Genomic DNA, 22,899 nt, shown 5'->3' with positions numbered 1-22,899 from the left:
TTATAAAATTAGCGGGTGCTTTCTTTGAGAGGGAGAAAGAGAGGCAGAGAGAGAGGGAGAGAGAGAGGGATAGGGAGAGGGAGAGAGAGAGAGAGAGAGAGAGAGAGTGAGAGAGAGAAAGAGAGAGAAAGAGAGAGGAGAGAGGGAGAGGGAGAGAGAGAGAGAGAGAGAGAGAGAGAAAGAAAGAGAGAGAGAGAGAAAGAAAGAGAGAGAGAGAGAGAGAGAGATGAGTTCATATGGTGAGGTGAAAATAGAATGGATTAGTCACTAGTGGTTTTGCACAGGCTGATGAGGATGTCATCCTCATTCGTGATGACTTAGCCAGAGAGGGAAGCAGAGAGAGAGTTCTCAGATCTTCATCAACTATAACTATAATGAATTATCTGAATCTAAACTGATCTGAAACACATTTTCAACTGAGAGCGTTGCTTTGTCTATCTGTGTCTTTTTATAGAACTTCAGCTTTGCTGAGGACAGTGAGGGTGAACAACAAGGCACACTTTTCTTAAAATAATCCTAAGGAGCAGCGTTTACTGGGACAGACGCTCAAGTACTGTAAATACACGAAAGTGTGTTCTGTTTGTGTTCTTCGTACTAAGTTCTCCTTCTTTACAGATTTACAACAGCAAAAAGCTACAGTCATTTCATTTACATGTGACAGTAGTAGTGCACCCACTGTGTAGATCTTATGTTAGCATTACCACTAGCCTTAAACACTATATTCATTACGGCTACGCTACGTAACTTTTCCTCTCACCAGTTCTCATGATTTGGCCCTCCGATTAGAGCGGATGACTTATTGGGTAGGACTAAAATGAACTGCAGAGTGGAGGGAGCGCTGCTCGAGTTACACCTCTGCACTGCTGCGCTGTCTCCTCTGGAGGTAGTCTGTTTATACTTTTAAACCATACTGAAATATGGGCTTCGGGGCCTGAGGGCACAGAAAGGAAGGCAAAAAGAAAAGAAAAAAGAAAAAAAACAGAAAGAAAGAAAGAGCAAACAAAGGAACAAACAACAAAGAAGTCAACACTGAAGCAAATGACGACCCTTCCCCTCCCCTTGTCCAGCTCATGATGGCATCTCCAGGCCTCACTGACCCCTGGGTTAAGCCGAAGGCATTGCACCATGACAAGGCACGTGTGTACTGTGCTCTGCTGCGTGCATGATCTATACCGCGCTGGTGACCGACCCCTACGTGCTCCTCAGCTGAACAACAGCGCTGTACGGCTCAGTGCCGCATGATGTATGTATGGGCAACAGCACACGCCACAGCCGCCTCAGATGCCTTTTATTTCACTCCGCGGGAGGCTATTTCAGGGTTTAAATATAGCTGCGCGCGTATGGTGAGCTAATGCCGCTATCATATGTCTTCATCAGCGGAGTGGTATTTACAAATGCCGATGCAATGAGCGCAAGTTATCCTGAGGATCCTCTCTCTCTCTCCGTCCGTGGCAAGACGGAGGAGGCTCGCTGTGGTCGAACAGTGAAGTGGACACAAACATGCCCCATGCAATCCCGGCGGTATGGCTGTCAATAGCCCATCCTCTTGCGAGGCACTTTGCTGGCTCTGCTGTGAGCATGTTTTAATCAGCACCAGTGTATTGTGGGTTATATATAGAGCTATATGCTATATGTGCCTGCATGTGTGCTTGATGGGATGAAGGGGGGGGGGGGGGGTGCTAAGGGATCATGAGGGCCTGTATGATCGGAGATGAATCATACTAACCATTTACCGTATCTTTTATTTATGATATGCAATTTGCTCCCATTTTGTCTCACTTTATTTATTTATTGTAGCCTTTCAGATAGGCTTCAGTATAGTGATGTGTTCAGGTTAAGGAAAGTATAAATGGCATAGGGGGATTTAATAACTTTAAATGAGGTGATTGTAGCTTGGGAGTAATAAAATACATCGATTGGCAAAGGTGGGGTGGAAGGGTTGATACTCTTTTGTGCCCTGGACGCATAGATTTTTGACATCAGCCCTACTATGAATAGTCTTTTATTTTACTCCCATATGAGAGGCTGTAGGCCTGCCTGAAAGAGATATGCTAGAATTACTCAGCATGACTAGATTGATGGCGAAATAAAGGCAGGAATATTGCCAGGGAAAGCAACTTAAGGGTGAAGGCAGTGTATCGTTGGAGTGAAGCACCGCAAGAGGGAGCGAAGATCCTTTTTCGGTCAAAAGGGGTTTAAGATTCAATCAAGTATTCTCATCAAGGCAAATTTAGTCTTCTGCAATAAATGAAATTGCAGTAAATTTAATTGTCTGAAAAATGGTGTCTTTATTGAGGAAATTGGCCTGCTTCTTTAATGAGAAGATGAGCGGGAATGAGGATAGAGAGAGATATGATTGAGAGAGATGTCAAGACCGAATAGCACTTAATGATGATAAGATATAATGAATACAAATAAATAACATTTGATGAAATGAAATGAGAAGTGAGAAGCCTTTAACATGATGTGCTGTCTGAAATATACCAAAGCACTTCCCCATAATATGACAGACTTATAAAATTCTACAGCAGTTGCTTCTACCACCATTTCTCATTTCCTGGGTAGGCCACATTTTGGCTATAAAATGCTATAAAATATATGTGTTTGGGACATGGATCTAGAGTCACACTGAGGACAAACATGGCTCCGGTCTCACGACTCTTCATAAAAGCAGCGTAATATTTTGCAATGACTTATTGATGAGATGTGCATAAAATTTGCAGGAGAAGGGATTGGGATTTCATGTTCCTCTTCCAGCTCCTGATAGTCAATTGTTTACACCACCTGCCCCCTCTTGTCCCTAGGCAAGCACAGTAAAATCTTCCACCGCGGAAATAATGGCCAGCAGCACACTACAGTTGATTCTGTGAACACAGCTCTGCACCTACGTTTACTACTCTGATACATTTTCACTAGATTTTGTGATATGGAAAGATTCAATAATTGAAGAGCAACTGTTGGGGGGGTGGGGGGGGATAATTCAGTGGATTTATTATATATCTCTAGTAGCATAGACTCTCAATGTTGCTTGGATGCTTATTAAGCCAGATGGTCTCACAAGTTTCTGAAGCATGTACGTGTATCATTAGCTTGACCATATTGCCTCAGTGTACCAAGATATGGTATTCCATCGTGTATATCTATAGGAGGAGCCTGGTGTAATCGATCTTATATCTTGCTAACTGAACACACACTTATAGGAGAGTAGGCTCCAAGCTCCAATATGTCATAAGCTAAGCAAAGCCCTCATCACCCGCTTGCACATAAATCAGAGGGGTACTGGACACAGTGTTGGAGTATTGAGCAGTCAGTATTTCTTCCGCCTGCATGCTACACTGCCCCCCCCCCCCCCCCCCCCCCCCCCCCCCCCCCCCCACCTCCTTCCCTCCTGTGCTTCACTGTGTTTATGCTTCAGCGGTTTGAATTAGACTGCTATCACTGCTTCAGTCCCAGTCCCAGCCCAGCTAGCTGTCCTTTGTGTAACTGCAGGAAATAGAGGTGGTGCAACCGAGCCATCTTGAATGATTATTGCCAGAAGTGACAGTGGCTGTATATAAAATGCTCCTGCAGATAGTGTATAAGGGATGGTAGCGAATGGCCGAGGATCAGGACCAGGCCACAAACGAATGTGCTCGGCTGCTTGTAGGGTTAGTATCCTGAACCTGGAAAATACTTGGCTAATTAGTGGGTAAACATACCTTTGCATGGTCAATTGTGCAGTACAAAAAAACAACAACTCTCTATCCCTGATGCAAGGGAGCTGAATCTGATAATCAACCGGAGCGAATTCCTTGAAGGGCACTGCATTTAACACACTTAAGGGGGACAAATGTGTCTACCTCTGTCAAAACAGATTGCATGTATTCCCTTGGCATAGTGTGTGTGATGCTAAAAGAGTGAAAACTCTCCAAAAAAAGAGCCACACTCCTCTTAAAAGCAAAGTCTAAGAAAGCACATTTTTCATTTCTAGGCTTCCACCAGGGCTCCAAAATGTTGCATGAATTATGATGATGAAACTCTTTCATCAAACAGGACTGGAGTATAAACACTGCTGATTGGTTTGTGGCCCAATGAATGAGGTCATTGCTCTTGTTCCTCTATCATACAATGATCTGCACCTTTAGGGAATGGAAATGTCAAGAGATAAGAAAAGAAGTTACATATGATTCAGTCCCTTTGTTAGCTTTGTTAGCTTTTTAAATGCCAGTTTGGGTGTACTGTCATACAGGGGCGCACTGGGAGGGGACATTACCACTCTTCTAAAATGAGAGGGTTTGCCTCTTGCATGTCCTGTTTCCTCCATTTTCAAAGTGACATTGAGTCGGTCTTCCCTCCAGAAACGGTCAGATGTTATTATTGTGGGGCAATAAATCACAAAAACAATGCTATGTTTCCAGGGTGATTAAATATCCGAGAAAGAGTGAGAGGCACTGTGTGGGCTGGATGGCCCGGTCAGTGATCTCTCAATAAATCATCCGCTTGTCGCTTTTTTTCTGAACCATTCCAGGGCGGGAGGAATTGTGACATGTGGTGGGAATAAGAGAGGAGCCATGAATGAAATATCACCGGCGCTGGGCGGGCGGGGGGTGAGGGGTGAGATGGCAGTTGATGTTCATCTCTGTGGTTAAAAACCCCATCGAACATTTCACAGGGTGCAGATTCAACAACAACAACAACAAAAAACAACAAAACAAAACAAAAATGTCCAGGTAGAGGTGTAGCTATCTCTACCAAATGATGGCTCGACAGATGTTATAAAACTGTTGCGTTTATTAAACTGTATAAAATTCATTACCGTGAACACCGCTTGTCATCTCTTTTAGTAGAGTAGCGAACCTTAAACCGTCAAGAGTACTAACTCACAGTGACTTTTCAGCGGGCAACCTTTTCACCTCTCAACATCCACCTTTTCACCTCTAAACATCCTGGTCACAGGTCACATTAACAAAATAAAAGTCTTTCGTTTTAACAAAATACAATTCTTAGTATCTAATATTAAAGGTCCTTTGTACCACATTTGACATACAAAATATAACATTTCACACTGGATAAACAGGGTCATCTACAAGAGGAACTACACATCATCCGTGGGATTTCTTGCCACTAAGCTCAAAAGAGAATAGCAACAAATCCCAGGTATTAAAGACTCTCCTACTGTGAGGCCGTAAAACAAACGCATTCCTAAACTCTCTCCCCAGTGGCGCAGAATTTTAGTGGGTGGTAGAGAGGAGACACGAGAGGAGAGTGATCAGGTTTAAATGGATCTTAAAAACCATGATCCCATTGTCAAAGTGATGTAGATGAGCAGAGGAAGAGGACGAGGAGGAGGAGGAGGAAGAGGATGTAATGGACCCAGAGAAGCATGGGAGTGTCTCCTCATCTCTCTATTCAGGGAGCAGGGGGTCTGGTGACGGTGTAATATTCAGCACGAGAGGCGGTGAGGAGCACGCTTCTGAGGCTCCCCTCGGCCAGACACAGGCACAGTGGTTCAGGGCCCCAGTGATTTTCTTCAGCTGTGTGTGTGTGTGTGTGTGTGTGTTTTAGTATGTGCGTGTGTGTGTGTGTGTGTGTGTGTCAGTATGTGCGTGTGTTTGTCAGTGGAGAGGCCAAGGACGCCAAACCCAGCCATGACTGCCAACCCTTTTCATAAGGGTGACTGTGCTGAAGTTTTTTTCTTTTTCCGATAGCTACAAAACTGTCTCCATTCTCAGAAATCCTGCCAAATTGTAGTTTAAACACAGGACAAGTCTGTGAAGTAATCTTACATTGCTTACGTAATCCACACATGTCCACGCATCATTCTAATCACTCCATCTTTCTCATCTTTTATGAACTATACACAGCTATATGGCTGAAACATAGCAAAGCCTACTTCGAGTACAGCAAAGGCTTCCAAGTGGAGGCACTTAGAAACCCATAAAACCACTGAGGGAATACGAACAGGTTCACAGGTAAAAGATTATTGAGGCCCCAGCAGATTATAAATTTCCTGTCACCACCCCCCACCCCACCTTCGCTGCGGGGTGAAGAGACACAGAGCTTAAATCGCTGGCACGTCTGCCCGTTTCCCTGCCACCCCGCTGGGAGAAGAGCGGGGCACCACGGAAAGAGGGCTGGAGCTCGGGCGGGGAGGAAAACATGTCAGCTTTGTCGTCTCCATCGCGCATGCAGCCAGTAAAATAGGTCAGGACCAGCGCGCAGACGGGCCACAGCGAGAGGCCATCTGACGGAGCAGAGCCGCCCAATTATTTTTAGACGGAACAAAAAACTCAGCGCCGCTGAACAGCCACCAAGTGTGCCAGGTACATTTTTACCACGGTGAGAGGGGAACAATTAACGCCATGGTGACATCAGTCGCTCTCTCTCTCTCTCTCGATGTCCGGCTCTCAGGCCATCTCCTCTCACTGGGTCATTCGAAAGCTCGGCACTTTGTATGGATTCATGAAAGGATGGTGGTAGGATACCTGAATGAAGCTGGAAAAGAGATTGTTCACTACCTTTGAATAAACCATAAAAGAAGGACCTTCTGACGGCTGCTAGGGGCTACTTGTTTACTGAGACTTATGAGAGGCTTATAGGTTGTGATAGGACAAGGCAATAGCCCCAGGTTAACTGTAGGACATGGCTTGCTTTTATTCCCTTATCAGTTCCAACTGACTGAACCTGGGGACCTACATGCTGGCTACATGTGTTCTATAGGCTGTAATACTGCAGGAGCTACATGCAGTTAAACATCTGCACTGCACAGGAAGGTTTTAATGTGATGTCGGTTTGATGATTATGTATGTGATCTTTATATACCCCGGATAGAAGTTTGCTTCCTTCAGTAGAGCAAACTGATTTGGAGCTGTAAACTGTACACATGGAAATAACACGACAACATACTGCATAACTTGTAAGTAAAAGCCTGCACGTTTGTTGTGACACATCCGTCTTGGTCAAGCACCACTCTGAAGACCTTCACAGGGGAAACAAATCCAGTTATCCGCATAAAAAACCCACGGCCCTGCTTTTCTTTACAGATTATGGATTGTGGGTTATTATCCAGCAGCAGCATTCAGTGCACTGGGCAGCACACGCATGAATTACAACGGCGCTGTTCTGTGCACTTGTATACAAATGGACTTACAAGTGTCTCTGTGAAAAATGGGACAACGAGTCATCTGACAAAAACACCATATTTCTGAAATGGTGGAATTTATAGAGTGCCTGCACAGCGAATGGGGTGTCATTCCTTCTGGTGCATTCCTACCTTTACCTAACATGCATGGAGTCCATCAGTATGTGAGACAGAACAGGATGAGAAACAGGGAAAATGTTAGGGTGCTTGAAAGGTGGGACACATTTATGGTGTGAATTGTATTCACTTCTAGCAGATGAATTGGGTGGTTGGATGTGGATTCACAGTTGTCAGACCATAAGAAGGCTGTCACTCACTTTCAAGATATGATTTTGTTAACATGTGTATGTCTTTACACAAGATAGATGTTTACAGTGTTGAAAATGAAGCTGAAATGGCAAAATAAATGCATAAAAGAATGAATAACAGTTAACAGATAAAAGATACGAGTTTGGTGTGTAAGGTAGATCAACAATGTATTCTGTTTTACTCATCCACTCCACATCTACTCACAACTCACACACACATATTCACTCACAACTCACACACACACACATATTCGCTCACAACTCACACACACATATTCACTCACAACTCACACACACACATTCGCTCACAACTCACACACACATTCACTCACAACTCACACACACATATTCACTCACAACTCACACACACACACACACATTCACTCACAACTCACACACACACATATTCACTCACAACTCACACACACACACACATTCACTCACAACTCACACACACACATATTCACTCACAACTCACACACACACACACATTCACTCACAACTCACACACACACACACACATTCACTCACAACTCACACACACACATTCGCTCACAGCTCACACACACATTCACTCACAACTCACACACACATATTCACTCACAACTCACACACACATTCACTCACAACTCACACACACACATTCGCTCACAGCTCACACAGACATTCACTCACAACTCACACACACACACACATATTCACTCACAGCTCACACACACACACAGAGCCATTCGTTGCTTAGACATACATACACAGACACACACAAAGAGGGAGGGAAAGATTGACCATATCTACACTTTCCTGATTGTGTGTATCTTTCTGGAGTCTAAGCCTTGCTGTTATGAGCTCAGGCTCTTTCTGAGGATGGCTGATAAATACTTTGTGTTCACTTGAGATCACTCTCAGCGATTAGATGTATTGTGTCAGTCAAAGGACACAGAGAGAGAGAGAGAGAAAGGAAGAGCAGGTGAAGCAAGCCCAAGTGCAAACATCAATCAAGCAGAAGGAAGAGGGCAGGTTCCATAAGAAGGCACCGCAAAGAACCTACTATATCTGTTTAAATTCTATACAGTGTCCAGTGAAATAAACACTCTTTATCATTACACACCGTCAATATCTGAGATACATGTCTAAAAATATATGATCTATGACTATAGTTTAAGGCCAACTGAAATGTCTTCGTAGAGTAGAGTATTGCGCTTTCATTATTAAGGGCAATTCTCTGCCATCCATAAACACAGATAATGACGGCAATAAAAATCAATCTCTAGCACTGGGAAGCCAAACCCGTGACCCCTGGAGCGACGTGCAGTCAGGTCTCTAGCGCTGCTCTCTTTATGGCCAAAAAGTGCGTGTCATCATGGCTTCCGATTGGGCGTTTACATAGCTATGTATGTGAGGAGGAGCCTCTCTGTACTCAAATCATGGTTTTTCATCTTCACAGAGACCATCCTAGTACCTCCATACTCCATTATGTCTACCTCAGGTTAGTCGTTCACAATCTCCGGTTTGGTTCAGGGGTGTTATCACAGGGGGCCTTTTGGGCCATTTGGGCTGTTCATTACCCTCTGTCGTTGTGCATTCTGTACCCTTGTTCTTAAAGGTGTATCTAAGGGAGACTGCAGCAGATTCCTCTACTTATTTTATTAGACGTTATTGCCAGTGTCCTCCCGTGGCATCCTTCCAACAGGTGATGAAGCTGGCCTGCAATCAAAAGCACCCTGGTGGCAGCAAGCGGTGGCGATTTTACCGAAGTTAAATAACTCGACAGTGCACCGTGGCTGAATTGGCTCGCACTCACAGATTTACTTACGGCAGGGACGCGGGAGGGGCAAATGGGTCTTATCCGACCCCGAAGCAATGCATGTCGTTCAAATGATATAATCAGATTGTGTCAGTGACATTTGTGCGTAGCGTCATTGTTATGTAGTCCCCCGAGCCTTGTATTGTTCAAGGACAGACAAGTGTTTGTCTTTTTTCTCCCCCTCAAGATCCTTATATAATCCAATAGCAGATGGTGAGTGACGGAGGAGAGCCATTTCACACAGGAGCAAGTCATGCAGTGGGAGTAAAGAGACTTGTTCTCTAGTAAAAAAAAAAATGGGTGGAATTAAGCTTCAATCGGCTGTAACTGTACTAATGAGAAACTCTGAAGGGAGGAGGGGGTGGTGATACAAGTAATGTGCCAATGTATTCAAACTCTGGTTTAACTGGAAGGCTGTCACAGTTGACTCTAACTGAGCTTCAGTAACACGTCACATACTATATCATATAACGGTCCTCTCAGATTTCAAGCCAAATTTGTGTACAGTATCTGAATCATATGAAAACGTATTTAATCGACATAACCAGTAAAGCTAAGCCAGTGGATATGGATAATACGTGTACTTAAAGAATCTGTCACTTCTGTACTCCACTGAGCATGTTCAATCATGGAACAAAGAAAAAAACCGAACCGACTTTCAAAGGAGCATCCCTTGTTAACTCCCTCCCCACAGTCATCACGCGCGTCACGAAGCGCTCGCTCAGTTGCTCGGCCAGTTATCTGGGAATAGGCCAAGGTCAGGGGAGTAGCGGAGGAAAAAAAAAAAAAGAAGGTAGATATTAAGTTCCATTAATGAGAATTCTAGTCAGCCGCCGCCAGAGACGAGGTCAAGTAATTGCAAATAGAATCTTGCACTCATTGAGCGGAGTCTTGGGTGAGTGTTTGCCGGCGCTGCCTTGATCAGCATACATTACTCGCAATCTTTTTGCACACTAGGCTAAAGCGGCGCGTTTAACAGGCCATCATCGCGGAGACCGCAGCTCATCAGCCAGGGAGCCCACTAAACCATTAGTGCATGTAGTCGCTCTTTGTGCCAGCTCAGCAAAAAAACGAGAACAAAAAAATATATAGAGATATAATTAAATATACATTCTTTCATTAGAATCGTTCGTTCAGCGCTTTGCATACAGAGGCATGGAAATAACCTGGGATTACTCTGGATATTTATCGTTTCATATCTGGGCCAAATGTGTGTAAATGCAAATGCTTACATAGACGTGTGAAATAAAAATTGGGTAATAGCTTTCCGCAGGGCTAACATTTTTCTGCTTGATTCACCTATCTGCATAGAAACCACCTTAATGGATGGAAGGCAAGTATTGCATTAGCCCTTTCAACCAAACTGTGCGCTCTGTGCGCTCTGTGCTCTGTGCTCGCTCTCTCTCTCTCTCTCTCTCTCTCTCTCTCTCTCTCTCTCTCCATTCATTCATTCACCATCACCACAGCAACAAGAGTAGCTTTGCATCTCTTCATTTGAAACTGTTCATAATTATTTCCCTTTTCTCTCCTTTTTTGGAGGTGGCCTTGAATCCCTGCTGACGGAAGAGCTAAGAATCATGAGGTGATTCTCAACAATTTCTGGAACTACTTTTGGAGAGGATCTGAAGTTTAACTGATGGGCTCCACCACCAACACCATCATTATGTCCGTGTCCAAAATGCAGTGTGCCAAAACACTCCAGCTCCAGCTGTGGATGGATGAGAGTTATCATTTTTCTGAACTTCTCCCAGGCCTCTGCTGAAGTTATTACTAGAAAGGGTGATTATATATACACCAACAATGTCGCCAGCTTGGCAAGAGAAGGATTCTCTTCCTCATCTTTGATGTCACCTTTGCACATTCAAAACGTCACTATCCCTTGGCCAACTCATAATAACTTTTATCATGATTGAATGACCCCCCCCCCCCCCCCTCCCTAATTCCACTGAGACGAATATGGTCAGAGAATGTGGATACATGCCATAAAACCTGGATTTTTTCAATTTCATAGTTTGAAATGCTGACACAACTTCAAATACTCATACAACCATCTACCCAGCTGACCTTTAATGCACCTAATCTAGAGGTGACATTTCTTAAAACTTACTTTGGAATGTTCCCTTGTAGTTATATTATATTTCCCCAAGTAGAGTTTACTGTAGTTATGCTTTCTATGTTTTAAGCAGCTCTTCTCCATTGGCGTTGCTCTCAAAGCCATCCATATGCACGTATGTATCCAAGGTATGTGCTCTGCCTCTTACAGACTAGCAGTATTTTTAATGAAGATGATTTAATGAGTGCCGAGGAAGACAGCGACATTATCCTCGTTTGCACACATTGCTGTCTGTATGATTTAATCCAGAACTTTCCAGACCTGTGTAGTCAGTAGGAGCACAAATCCTTTTTTCGTCTGAAATAGATACTAATGTTTAAAAGATTAAGCTCTTGGTGTTTTCACTCTGTGCAGGAATATTAAGATAAATGTTACCATTTACTTTAATTTACATAATGTACAACCAGATTAAGCTCCTAGAAAAAATAGATTGCGGTTATTAACATTAATGGAAATCTGATATTTAAGCCAAGACAATTTGTCATCAGGGTTTGACAGCCATGCACAGCACTATGTCATTGTTATCTCTGAGCTATCAATGCTAAATGAATAAAATACCTTAGCTCTTGATTAGTGACCTGATTAGAATTCCTACCCTCAAGGATCAATAAGAAAAACTCCTGTAGACATTATACCCAATAGCTTCACAACCCCTTAGTACAAATAGATCCATACAGTATGTCTTCTGATATAATATATCAAGCAATAGCAAAAAAAGTGGAAAACAACTACAGTTACAGTTAGCACCAAGGCTCTCAACATCCAAGTCTCAAGTTCTTTTATTTCAAACAGTAAGACTTAGAGCTCGTTCTATTTCCCTCATCTCCCTGCTCAGCCATTGTTTCCTGTGGACTCTGGACCAGGCTCCACCTTAATCAATCAAATGGAGACCCATCATGCTGTATCAGTAAAACATGAATTCCTGGCTCAGTCGGACACGGCTCATTTTTTTCTCTCCCCATCCCGCCATGAGGCCTGCAAGATGGCTGTGCTTCAGTGGTCCCAGCGGACTCGTCTTATGGCGCGTCATACTCTCAGACTAATGAGTGAAACCTCTGTGCTTATGGCTTTGGGGAGCTGTTGAGCTGATATCATATTGCATGGTTAGCCTCCACAGTAGGCCTCTGTGGCAGTTGCACATGGGCGTCTGTCACGATTCGTGGCAGCAGGACAGATTAAACTCCCACGTGTTTCACACTTCTTAATTTCAAACCGAGAGCACACTTATTTCACTCCTTTCGCTATACTCAAGATACGACCTCAAGAAAATGAGTAGGTTGTTGTGCTTGTGCGCGTGTTTGTGTTATCTGACTACACATACGTATTTCTTCTAGCCCTTTCGCTATGCCTGAAATTAAATCGACTCTAGCCCAAGATATAACCATGGCAAGGTCAGAGATCCCCAGATTACCGAGACGATAAAGAAGGAAATGAGAGCTTTCTGTGGTAGGCATCCATTAAGACACTGGACACATACTGATTTGTGTTTAATGGACTGGGGGATTGCTATCTTCTAAAAACAAGCGGGATGACTCAGGAAATAATGAGCAGGGCGAAGTCAGAGAAACTAGACAGACCCCCGTGTTTGTCTCTGTGGCTTAGTGTGCTCAGTGCACGCCCACAGTCCTGCTGCAGATCAAACCTTGTTATGGGATGCCCATTATCGGCTTGTCTCCAAGACCCTGTATGATGCTGGACTGGGCTCTCAATATTTTAATAGGCTGTGTGATGATAGACGTCCTTTTGTGGCATTCTGTAGTTTGTTTTGATGTTTCTGTGTCTGTTTCTTGCTCTGTATATTTAGTCACTTTCAAAGCCAGAGTCATTTTAGAGCATTATTTTTTGATTTGTTTGTTTGACTAAAAACAAGCACTACATCGACTGCAAAATTAGTAATCGCACTCATCTGCATCTGTGGGAATCATGTAATGAGTGTACCAGCACCTGCTCTGTGTGGTTCTTCTCGTGTTCAGCATACCAAAACCCAGAATGTCATTTTGAGTGCAATTACAGGCCAATTAAGTGTAAACTGTAAATGGCTCTGAGGTGTGGGCATGGTGGAACTGTGGGCAGAACGTGTGACAAATGAATAACCACTCAGTAGGTCTAGAGCAGCCCTGTAAGTGGCTAATGTTCAGAAAAAGAATGTATATAGCACTTAATCTCACATAAACGCAGTTGACGTGACATGAGCGCTGAAGTAATTTGAGCCACAGATTTAGCCAAGCAATAGCAAATCCCTGTGACTGAGAAGCTACAACAAGAGTCAAATAAACACTGCAGAAGATATGGTGGCTGACTTACCCTAGAGTCGTCATGGTAACGATGGTGTACCAGAAGGATGCTGGGATGCTGGTGAAGGTGGTGCCCTTGGTGCCTTTCTCGGCATAGAACATGACCGTGGCGAAGATGATGATGGCCATGGTGAGGGAGAAGAGGAGGAAGCCCAGCTCCGAGGCGCAGCTCTTGAGGGTGTAGCCCAGGATCCGCAGGCCCGCCGAGTGGCGGGAGAACTTGAAGATACGGAAGACGCGGAACACGCGCAGCGTGACGAAGGCACCGCTGACGTCCTCGTTCTCCGGCATGACGAGGCCGATGTAGTAGGGCATGATGGCCACCACGTCGATCACGCTCATCACGGAGCGCGCGAACATGCAACGGCTGGGTGCAGCGAACAGCCGCATCAGGTACTCGAAGGTGAAGATGAGCACGCAGGCCGTGTCCATACAAAAGAAGGCCAGGGAGTATTTCATGCCACAAGGAAGGTCCTTCACGGTGCCTATGATCGGCCGGCAGGGAACCGTCTCTACTACGTTGGCAATGACGGACACAGCGATGAAGAAACCAGTCACGTAGTAGAAAACCAGAGCCATGGTACTCGTGTGAGGGTTCTCAAATGCCCTCCACAGCTTCTCGCGAGAGGTACTGTTCGGAGGCAGTGGAGCATCCCCTCCCTCCCCCGCCTCATTGTCCTCCGCCAGTCGCTCCTGGTTCTCCTTCTTGCGATCGCGGTACTCTTCCATGCAGCAGTCCCCGATAATCTCCGGTATGATGCCGTAGAAGGCCAACTCCTCATCGAAGGCCTGAATACACTCGTGGCGTGGATAGTGCAGCTTGCCTGTTCGATAAAAGTTAAGTATGTGGCGAAACATTTCAGGGTCCCTGTCGAAGAAATATTCCTGAGTGTCCTCATTGTAGAAGAATTCCTTCTCCGAGCTGCCCAGCAGAGTGTCGGGGTATCGGTCGAGGGTGTTTTTCCATGTCTGGAAGCGTTGCCCGCTAACGTTTACAAAAAGGATTTCATCACTGCGACTCTTTTTGTCAACAGGAGGCCTGGGCATGGTCTTCTTTGCCAGGGGCAGCCAGCCCACGGCCGCTGCCCGGGCAAAGGGCAGCCATGTTGCTACTCCAGCGGCCATTTTTGTTTAACGATTACTAGCTCGTTATAGCAACAGACAGATAAAGGGAAATAGTGGCGGGGGGCCCTGAGGGATTGTATGTGAACCTTTTCGGATCAAGAGGAAAAGGAATGGTATTTCCACAATAATCATCCGAACTGCTGGCTTCCAAACAACAGGCTTGGCTTAGTTTTTTGTTGACCGATGTCCCAGTGCAGCAGTCCATGCGTTTCACCTGAGATTGGACATTTGTAGCGAGAACAGAGCGGGCGAGGAGCAGGTAGCTATGTTTTCTTCTTCGAGGAAAAAGGTCATGGGCAAACCACTCGAGGACTAGTTCAAAAGTCAAGCCATTAGCATTTCAGGAAAAAAGCATGTCTACGACCACAAGAGAAAGAAAAACATATATCCAAGAATGGGCCTGTATAAAATCACGGTATTTGTTATAATTAATGTATGTCCTCTTAATGGCGCCGCTCACAACAGCTCTCCAGACATGGTGTGGTTAATGTGTCTGGCCTTCACTGATTGGCTCTCCTCTCGGAAGACAGATTTGTTGCTGCTCTGTGGCGTTTCAAATACTTATTAAATTGTGATGATGCTCTCAAAAGTTGCAAGATAGACACATTTTTTTTTCCTCTGTTGCTTCTCTCTCCCTCTCTTTCGCTTTACTCGCTCTCCTCCTTCTAAACAGAGCTCTCCAGCTTTGATTATGTGAGTATCTGATATACTCTCTTCCTCTCTTTCTCTGGAGCGCTAGCACTCTGTCGTCTCTACTCAGTTTCAGGCTTTTCTAATAGGGCATGGTGAATGGTGCACTTTTGGGCCGTAGGTCCCCTGCATTCCTTGTATGGTCATCTCTTTACAAACCTGTCAAAACAGACAACACAGAGAACTTAGATGCTGCACAGCACCACACTTGAAAAGTGTGCTTGAGTCATTCAGACTGCATAAGAGTGGTAGGCATTAAGAAATACAGCAATCCCCATTGCCTGCTGGGCTGGAGTTTGTAGAGAAAGGACAGATCATGTATGGAAACAGTGCAGTATACAAAAAGACATGGAGAGACAGACAGAGCACCTCTAGAGTGTCACTTGCCCTTTAGACAAGGAGAGCTACACAGGATATTGTCCAAAGCCCTATGTACACAACATTTATACAGTTTAAGAGCTCTGACAGGGGCTTCAGTTTCAGCAGTATATTTTAGAATTGTGCTTTCAGAGTCTGTTCTGCCAAACATTCATCAGCATTAGAGAGCGTGTTCGATGCTCAATGACTGTGACACAGTCTGTAAGCCTCCGGTGAATTCTGTCACAGTAAAAAAAGTGACACTCATAAACACGAGGGTGCTCCGTGCGAACGAAAAATGTACACAGTACAAAAAAATCTGCATGTCAATCACTAAGCAAATCAAACTGAGAAATTCATTCATGTCTGGTTTGTATACAACAGATCTCCACATATCTTTGCTGTTGCTCTAAAATAGGCTGGATGGTCTGTTCACAAGGACATCCCACTGAGATATAGTCAATAAAAAAGCCAGGAACATGCAGTAAGGCACTGCTGCACTCCTGCTCCCAACTCCGCCGTATGTGACAACTAGCCCCCGACAAACAGAATACCGGACATGAACAAAAGGCAGGTGACCCAGCCCAGTCACGTAACTGTGTAAGGGGCGCAACATGCACTCCAAATCAGAAATCAATACCACATTACCCACGACTTCCTGCTCCAGAGAACAATAACATTATTTTCAAACTGCATACCACAAATTAAAAAGGAAAGCGTAAACACCTGACTAATCTATCGGTAACTAAGTTTTGTTCCCACAATAAAGGGACACCGTGCCCTGTTTGTCCCGTACGGTCTTCCTGTGATTTCAAGGTGTAACTCCACACTAAAATCCATTTTCAGGTTAGTGCTCTAAACCAACTCAAAACTCCTGACACTGTATCATACAAGAGATAGTGACAGTTCTTTAAAATCCCTAAAAGCAAACCTAAATGAAATTCTAATCAAGAACAATCCAGCCAGTGAACACATCTAAGGACAGCATATGCCCACAGCAAGCACAGTCTCAGTGTCTCAGTGTTTAAGGAGTACTCTAAGGCAATGAACTTGAAGTATGTGAAGCATGCGTAGTTCTCTTAGGTTTACTTAGGTTCTAATGCTCCATTTACGTCTGGATAAAATATGAGTTACCTTCCATTCTAGCTGGAGAGGACGAGGGCGGAGGGTCCGGCGTGCCGAGGAAAGAGAGAAGGGGGAAACACGAGTGCCCGGTGAACAGGTATGCGGGAGCCCCTCTGCTGCAGTCGAACCATATTGGATACAGGATAGTACAGGAGTGATTGTAATGCTTAGTCCTGGCAGCTCTCCTCTCTCTCCCTCCCTCCCTCTCTCTCTCTCTCTCCTCCTCCGCCTCCTCCTGTTCTGTGGCTGCGCTTGCTCTCCCTCTCTCTCCCTCTCATTTGCTTGCTCAACCCACCACCCTCTCTCTCTCTCTCTTTCACTCCCTCACTCTGTCTCTCTCTGTATCTCATAAATGCACAATAGTGCTCAAGATCTCTCAACCATGCATTACATCCTACATTAGCCGGGAATGAAATAATGACAATAATGATGAGGATGATGATGATGATGATGATGATGATGATGTTTTGTTCAGTATAGAAAGTCCTCCACAGAGTACACAGAGTGGACACATTGCATGCAACATGCACGTGTCTTATTTCAAGTTTGACTGAGCTTATTTTGAACCGACACATTTAGCTGTGACATATGTGTGAAATATATCTGTCTGGCTGTTTTCTTGCATCCTGGATGTGGTGAGAGGAAAAGCTGAGGAAAACAACCTGCACTGAGGGGAATTTAAAAATGTCTATAGGCTCTAATAGCCAACAGAAAAAAAAATAAAACAAGATTGAGTGGCCATTCGCAGAGCACTTAGTGGAGATGGTGTCACGTTTGCTTCCACCGCCTCAGAATACAGAATTCAAGTCTGCAAAACGCAAGAGGAGATTCATTGGCTTGGCGCAGCGTTTGTTTCCTTTTTAGAGTGGACAAATAGAGAAAATCAGGGTTTCCCCTGATCACCATCTTCGGGGAAATGTCTGGTTCGAGGGGGATAAAAATCACAAGCAGTGCTGAAAATTTCCTCGGCTTCTCTGAATTATTCATGTGGATAAAAGCTGAATTCAGCAGTCTGACAGTCATTCATTTAGCATTTACAACCACCGGATGACATCACTCACAGGCACAAACATGCAAACCAGAAGTTATGAATGACTTTATGAACGTGTATGGATTCTGCAACAGGGTGAAAAGCAAAGACACTTTTACTGCGGTTGTGTACTGCATGCTCCTCGATGAAATGCATTCCAGATTTTCCAAAAAGAAACAACAAAAAACAAGAATCAAACCACATGGATTAGCATTAAGACATAGTATTCTCTCTGTTCCCTTTGCCATTGTCTGTGTGAATGTTTCATTCTCTCAATCAATAATTTACGGTGAGTCCCAATGCAGAGCCCAGACGGAGCAATCAGATATTGACCTGTTTCCCTTTGAAACCATCAATACAATCTATTAACTCTCCAAACATTTCACCTTCACACTAACTTACATCTGAACTTCTACACAGCAGTCTCCAGCTTACTGTTGGCTGGGGCATTTTTTTTCTCTTTCTCTGCTATTCTGTTTGTAGTGTTTTATTGTGTCTCAACTGCACGGCCTTGTACAAAGTGCGTACCTTTGCAAGTTGCGGAAGAAATTGAATTATACGATAAAAAAAAACTAAGACTTTTTGGAAAGGAGAGCAGGCAGTACAGATAGTGCCACATCCCTAAAATTGAATACTGTATCCTCCTCATTAAAAAAGGATCTCAGGCAGAAGTGCTCTGGTATAAGTGTCATTCTGTTTCGATCCATTCTCATATGAAACTCTGTCATGTGCTGCTGGGTATAACTATAATAATGTGGAAATTGATTTGCCTGCCTGGATTCGGAGGGTAAAATACCTAATTCTCAGGTGAACTGAACAGTCAGAATTGTATTTGATATCTTATTGGTGTCTTTTTGGATCAGTTCAGCTATCAATATCCATTACTTTGGTAGTGATAACCTTACAAATGACTGCTTCATATCAACAAATGCACACAAAACTGAGCAGGTTGAACTGACAATTTAGTTTCCCCTCAGGATATGTTATTGAATTTTTTAATTTGTCTGAGCCAGGTATCAGAGTGGAGTGCGCACAATATCAATTAATTGACCAGCCTCATTTTCAGTTACCCGAATCGACAAAGCAATACTATTTTCTATAAGATGAGGCATTTGACTGAAGCACAGAGAGAGAAAAGAGACAACGCTACTTTTTTGCAGACTGTAAAAAGCTATTAATAATTTACGGAATTTGAAAAGATCTGGCGCTGAGCGAAAGCAGTGGAACGGAAACACGACAGGAGGGGTGTAGAGGGGAGGAGGTACCACAAAGAGAAAATTATGACATGAAAGCAGAGACCTTCAGCTCGTTTGCACCTGACCGTCTCTGAAACATAACACAACACTAAAACATGGGGACTAGGGGGCACAAGAGAAGGGAGACTAACCCAGAGACCAGATCACGTACAGTTTATGGCTTCTGAAAATGGTCACATGTTGCTCCCGACATCTCAGAGATCGAAAAACAAGTTATCGTAATTTTGACCTAGGTGATGTCTGATGGATTTAATATGTGTAAACACAATTTTGTCAAGCCTATACTGTTATGTTATGGTATAAAGAAGTGGGTGGATTAAAAAGCAGAAGTAAATGTATAAATGGAATGTACGTATGCTGTTCCACTCCAGAACGTTTATGTATCATGAACTCATCTCACTTCTGTCTATTAAGTATTCAGAGGCATTCGGCAATTCTGGTGACCCGTGTGTGAGACTAACCATGAACTGAATGAGCAACAGCCAGATTATTTATGAGAAGTCATCTTGGCCACACCATATGTCCTCGGATTGCCATTCTTTCTATGGCATCTTGGTAGATACAATGTTAAAAAAAGAACAATTCAAAACAATATTTTGTGAGTTCATTACATATTTACTCCGGTGACACTGGCAGGATGAGACATTTGAGTACCTTACATGTTAGTCACTTGCCATAGACTGTAGTGTCTGTATCATGTTTAATTTATCTGATTCTTTTTTTATGAATGATTTAAAGGGAGGTGTGAAAAGCCTCACTGAAGATCTCAGCGCCTCACTGATGCACTCCAGGCTGGGCCACATCAAAAGACAAAGGCTGCTCGTCGCATTAACCGACACTTCGCACAACCAAGGCAAGGGCATTTACCAGGAGAGGACAAAATCTTCATGAGGCATGACCCTTTGCTGATGAGCTAAACCAAACCTCATTCCACTTCAATTTAGTCAGTGTCTTTAATAATGTCATTGTCATAGAGCACTTAAGAGAATTCTCAGTTCGAGCAGTTAATGGCATTAGAGCACATTTTTCATCATCAACCGTAAACCACGCATCATTCATAATATTAGCAGATGTGAAAACACTGTGGGAAAAGTTCGGTGATAAAGTTGATGACACAGACAAATCCCAAGTGGATATTGCAGCTCGGGATGTCGCTTCAAATCATGATACTGGTTACTTGTTTAAAAACAATATGACATGTTTCGTCCACCTAACCGACTGTAACACTATCTGAGCAGCCCGCATCCAAAATAAATGGATATGGGTATGATAAACGAAAAGAGAAATTCTACTGACAAGTCTACACCCCTGTTGTTAGAGAAACAACATCCTTCCTCAGAGGAAATAAATAAATAAAAAAAGGTTGTGGTATGGGTGAATCGAAGACAAAGTTTGTATTATTTAATTTCGATAAATTAAATATGAAAAGGCCACAATGAACCCGGAAAGATTCTGCCACAAACATGAGTTAAAAGCGTTTGAATATGGAGTAGAGTAGGGAGGCTGATATTGCATATGACAGTTCCCTTAAAATTCAGTGCACAACCTCCCAAATCTACTCATCCTCTGGGAGGGCAACCAGCAAAACACTAGCTCCATTTATATGACAACTGCCAAGTTATAGCTCCATTTTCAAGACACATTGCCTGCCAGGAATAAGAAATATGAATCTTCACTTCAGGGTATATAAGGACAGAATCATTGGTTTATATGCTAACAAATATCTACAAACAATGTGACATGAACCCTGTATGACCAATGTGTTCCGTATGTATTCTCCATGCTTCATGTGACCCAGTGTATTGAATTGCTTGTTTATTTTTAACCTCATAAAAAGCATTTTACACTAAGCACAGTTTTGACCCTCTGTCTTTCACCAAAGAGGCAGGTGCTAGTAATGTTTTGGGGGCTAATTTGGTCCGCTAATGACTGAGTGGCCATTAAAATAATTTGTGTCAAAGAGCTAAGACTGTCCCGAGTTTCTTAGAAAACATACTCCTTATCTGCACATCAAGGCTTATAAACATGTGATAATGACAAATACATTTGTATTGTATAGTATAGTGTATAGTACATTTGTATTGTAAATTGTAGTGTATTGTAATGCACTCTGGAGTGTGGATCGGGCCGAGTTTTTCTGTCCGAGCCTGGCCCGCGTCCGACAGAGTAGTGTCCGAGCCTGGCCCGAGCCGACAGCCATTCAAATATTTTGTCCGAACCCGACCCGAGCCCGACGGAGTCAATGTCTCAACTAATACTAATGACACATTTACGTAAGTTCTTTTACGAATAGCCTGCCTTTATTAAACTCGGGCATCAACAGATAAATGCACTTGCTCACACAAACAAGCGCTGTTAAACGCACAAGCGCGCACAAGAGGGCAAATAAGCATATTGAAATTAAATTATTCACATTGCAAGAACGGAATGAAATAGCCTACACATTACACACGCCAGGCATCTGCTATGCCTAAATAAAACTCACGTTATATGCTACACCAGAGGAGGCACAACAAACAAGTCTTACCATTGAAGATCTTTTTTCTTCTTGAAACTTTAGGTGCACAGCAACGTTCGTTATAAAACTATCTACATAGTTCAACCATCAAGGTTTAATCCATGTTGTTGTGGAGAAAGAGTATGGCAGCAATCATATTTCATTAAAACTTCACACTTCTTATATTGGACATATCCAACAGCCTCATTATAATCCGCATTGACTACTAAGCAGAAATATCTCCATACAGTAGATTTCCCTTCGTTTAGTATCGTTTAAAACTCTCCAGGTGACCGTTTGTTTTTAACTTCCTCCATGATGCCAGTTTGCCGCCTGTAATCGCGTTGCCACAGCTAGGACATAAACAAATTCCCGCCACAGGAAGAAGGCTGTTATCCTAAATGTGATTTATTTTATTCTCAAAAACGAACTTATGCATTATGTGAGGCAGACACGTTGACTTCCCAACTTATTAAGATATTTTAAATATGGAATTTTCAATGCCTTATCGTGCTGATCGTATCCAACCTGCACTCATTTCAGGCATGAGCTAGGCAACACTTCATAAACAGCAAGTTGTCCAAAATGTGCTACACTTTTAACAGGGACCAAAAAGTTGGATCACATCGCACCTGTTTTGGCTACACTCCACTGGTTATTGCTTGATTGTTAAGGCTGTGAATGGTCAGGCTCTAGCCTACATTTCAAATCCCCCGATCCCTAATGCTCCATCAAGGTCCTTCAATGAACTTCAACTAGTTTTACCTTGGTCTGATTTGAAATCTATTATCTAAGGGTAATAAAGCTTCACTGTTGTTGGTCCTAAATTATGGACTATTATTATCGTCTTCCAATAGATATCAAATCTGCTGCCTGTTTTTAGCTTTTAAAGCTAGACTTGCATTCCCTGGGTTTTAATTTGATGCCATGGAAACAAACCTTTTACTAGTAATAGTCATTAGTCATTTTCAGCCACCACTGTTTCAGGTTTATAAAACTGGTCAAATTGTCATTGAACATTGACCTATTCCCTTTCCTGCCTTGGTAAATCATTTCATGAAATTGTCTCCAGTGAAAATAATTTATTAAATGAAATGAAAAGAAAAAAGTAAATCTCACTTGCTTCCAAAAATATGGCGCAGATCAAAATACACTTCAGTTTTGATACGCTGAGAACAAT

General features: G+C 43.3%; 1 protein-coding gene across 1 annotated transcript in view; it reads right to left on the bottom strand.

Moving 5' to 3' along the window:
- kcnd1 (potassium voltage-gated channel, Shal-related subfamily, member 1) overlaps positions 1-17,138 on the bottom strand; it is a 40,228-nt gene extending 23,090 nt beyond the window's left edge. Inside the window, exons 1-2 of the mRNA XM_012815686.3 lie at positions 16,946-17,138; positions 13,650-15,613 (exon numbers count right to left, since the gene is read on the bottom strand). Of these exons, the coding sequence (XP_012671140.1) occupies positions 13,650-14,764 (1,115 nt within the window). The 5' untranslated portion in view covers positions 14,765-15,613; positions 16,946-17,138. The remainder of the gene's footprint in view (positions 1-13,649; positions 15,614-16,945) is intronic.
- Between the last annotated feature and the right edge of the window lie 5,761 nt (positions 17,139-22,899).

Source organism: Clupea harengus, chromosome 4, assembly GCF_900700415.2.
Source record: "Clupea harengus chromosome 4, Ch_v2.0.2, whole genome shotgun sequence".
NCBI classification, from domain to species: domain Eukaryota; kingdom Metazoa; phylum Chordata; class Actinopteri; order Clupeiformes; family Clupeidae; genus Clupea; species Clupea harengus.
This window is presented reverse-complemented; position numbering and strand designations above follow the sequence as displayed.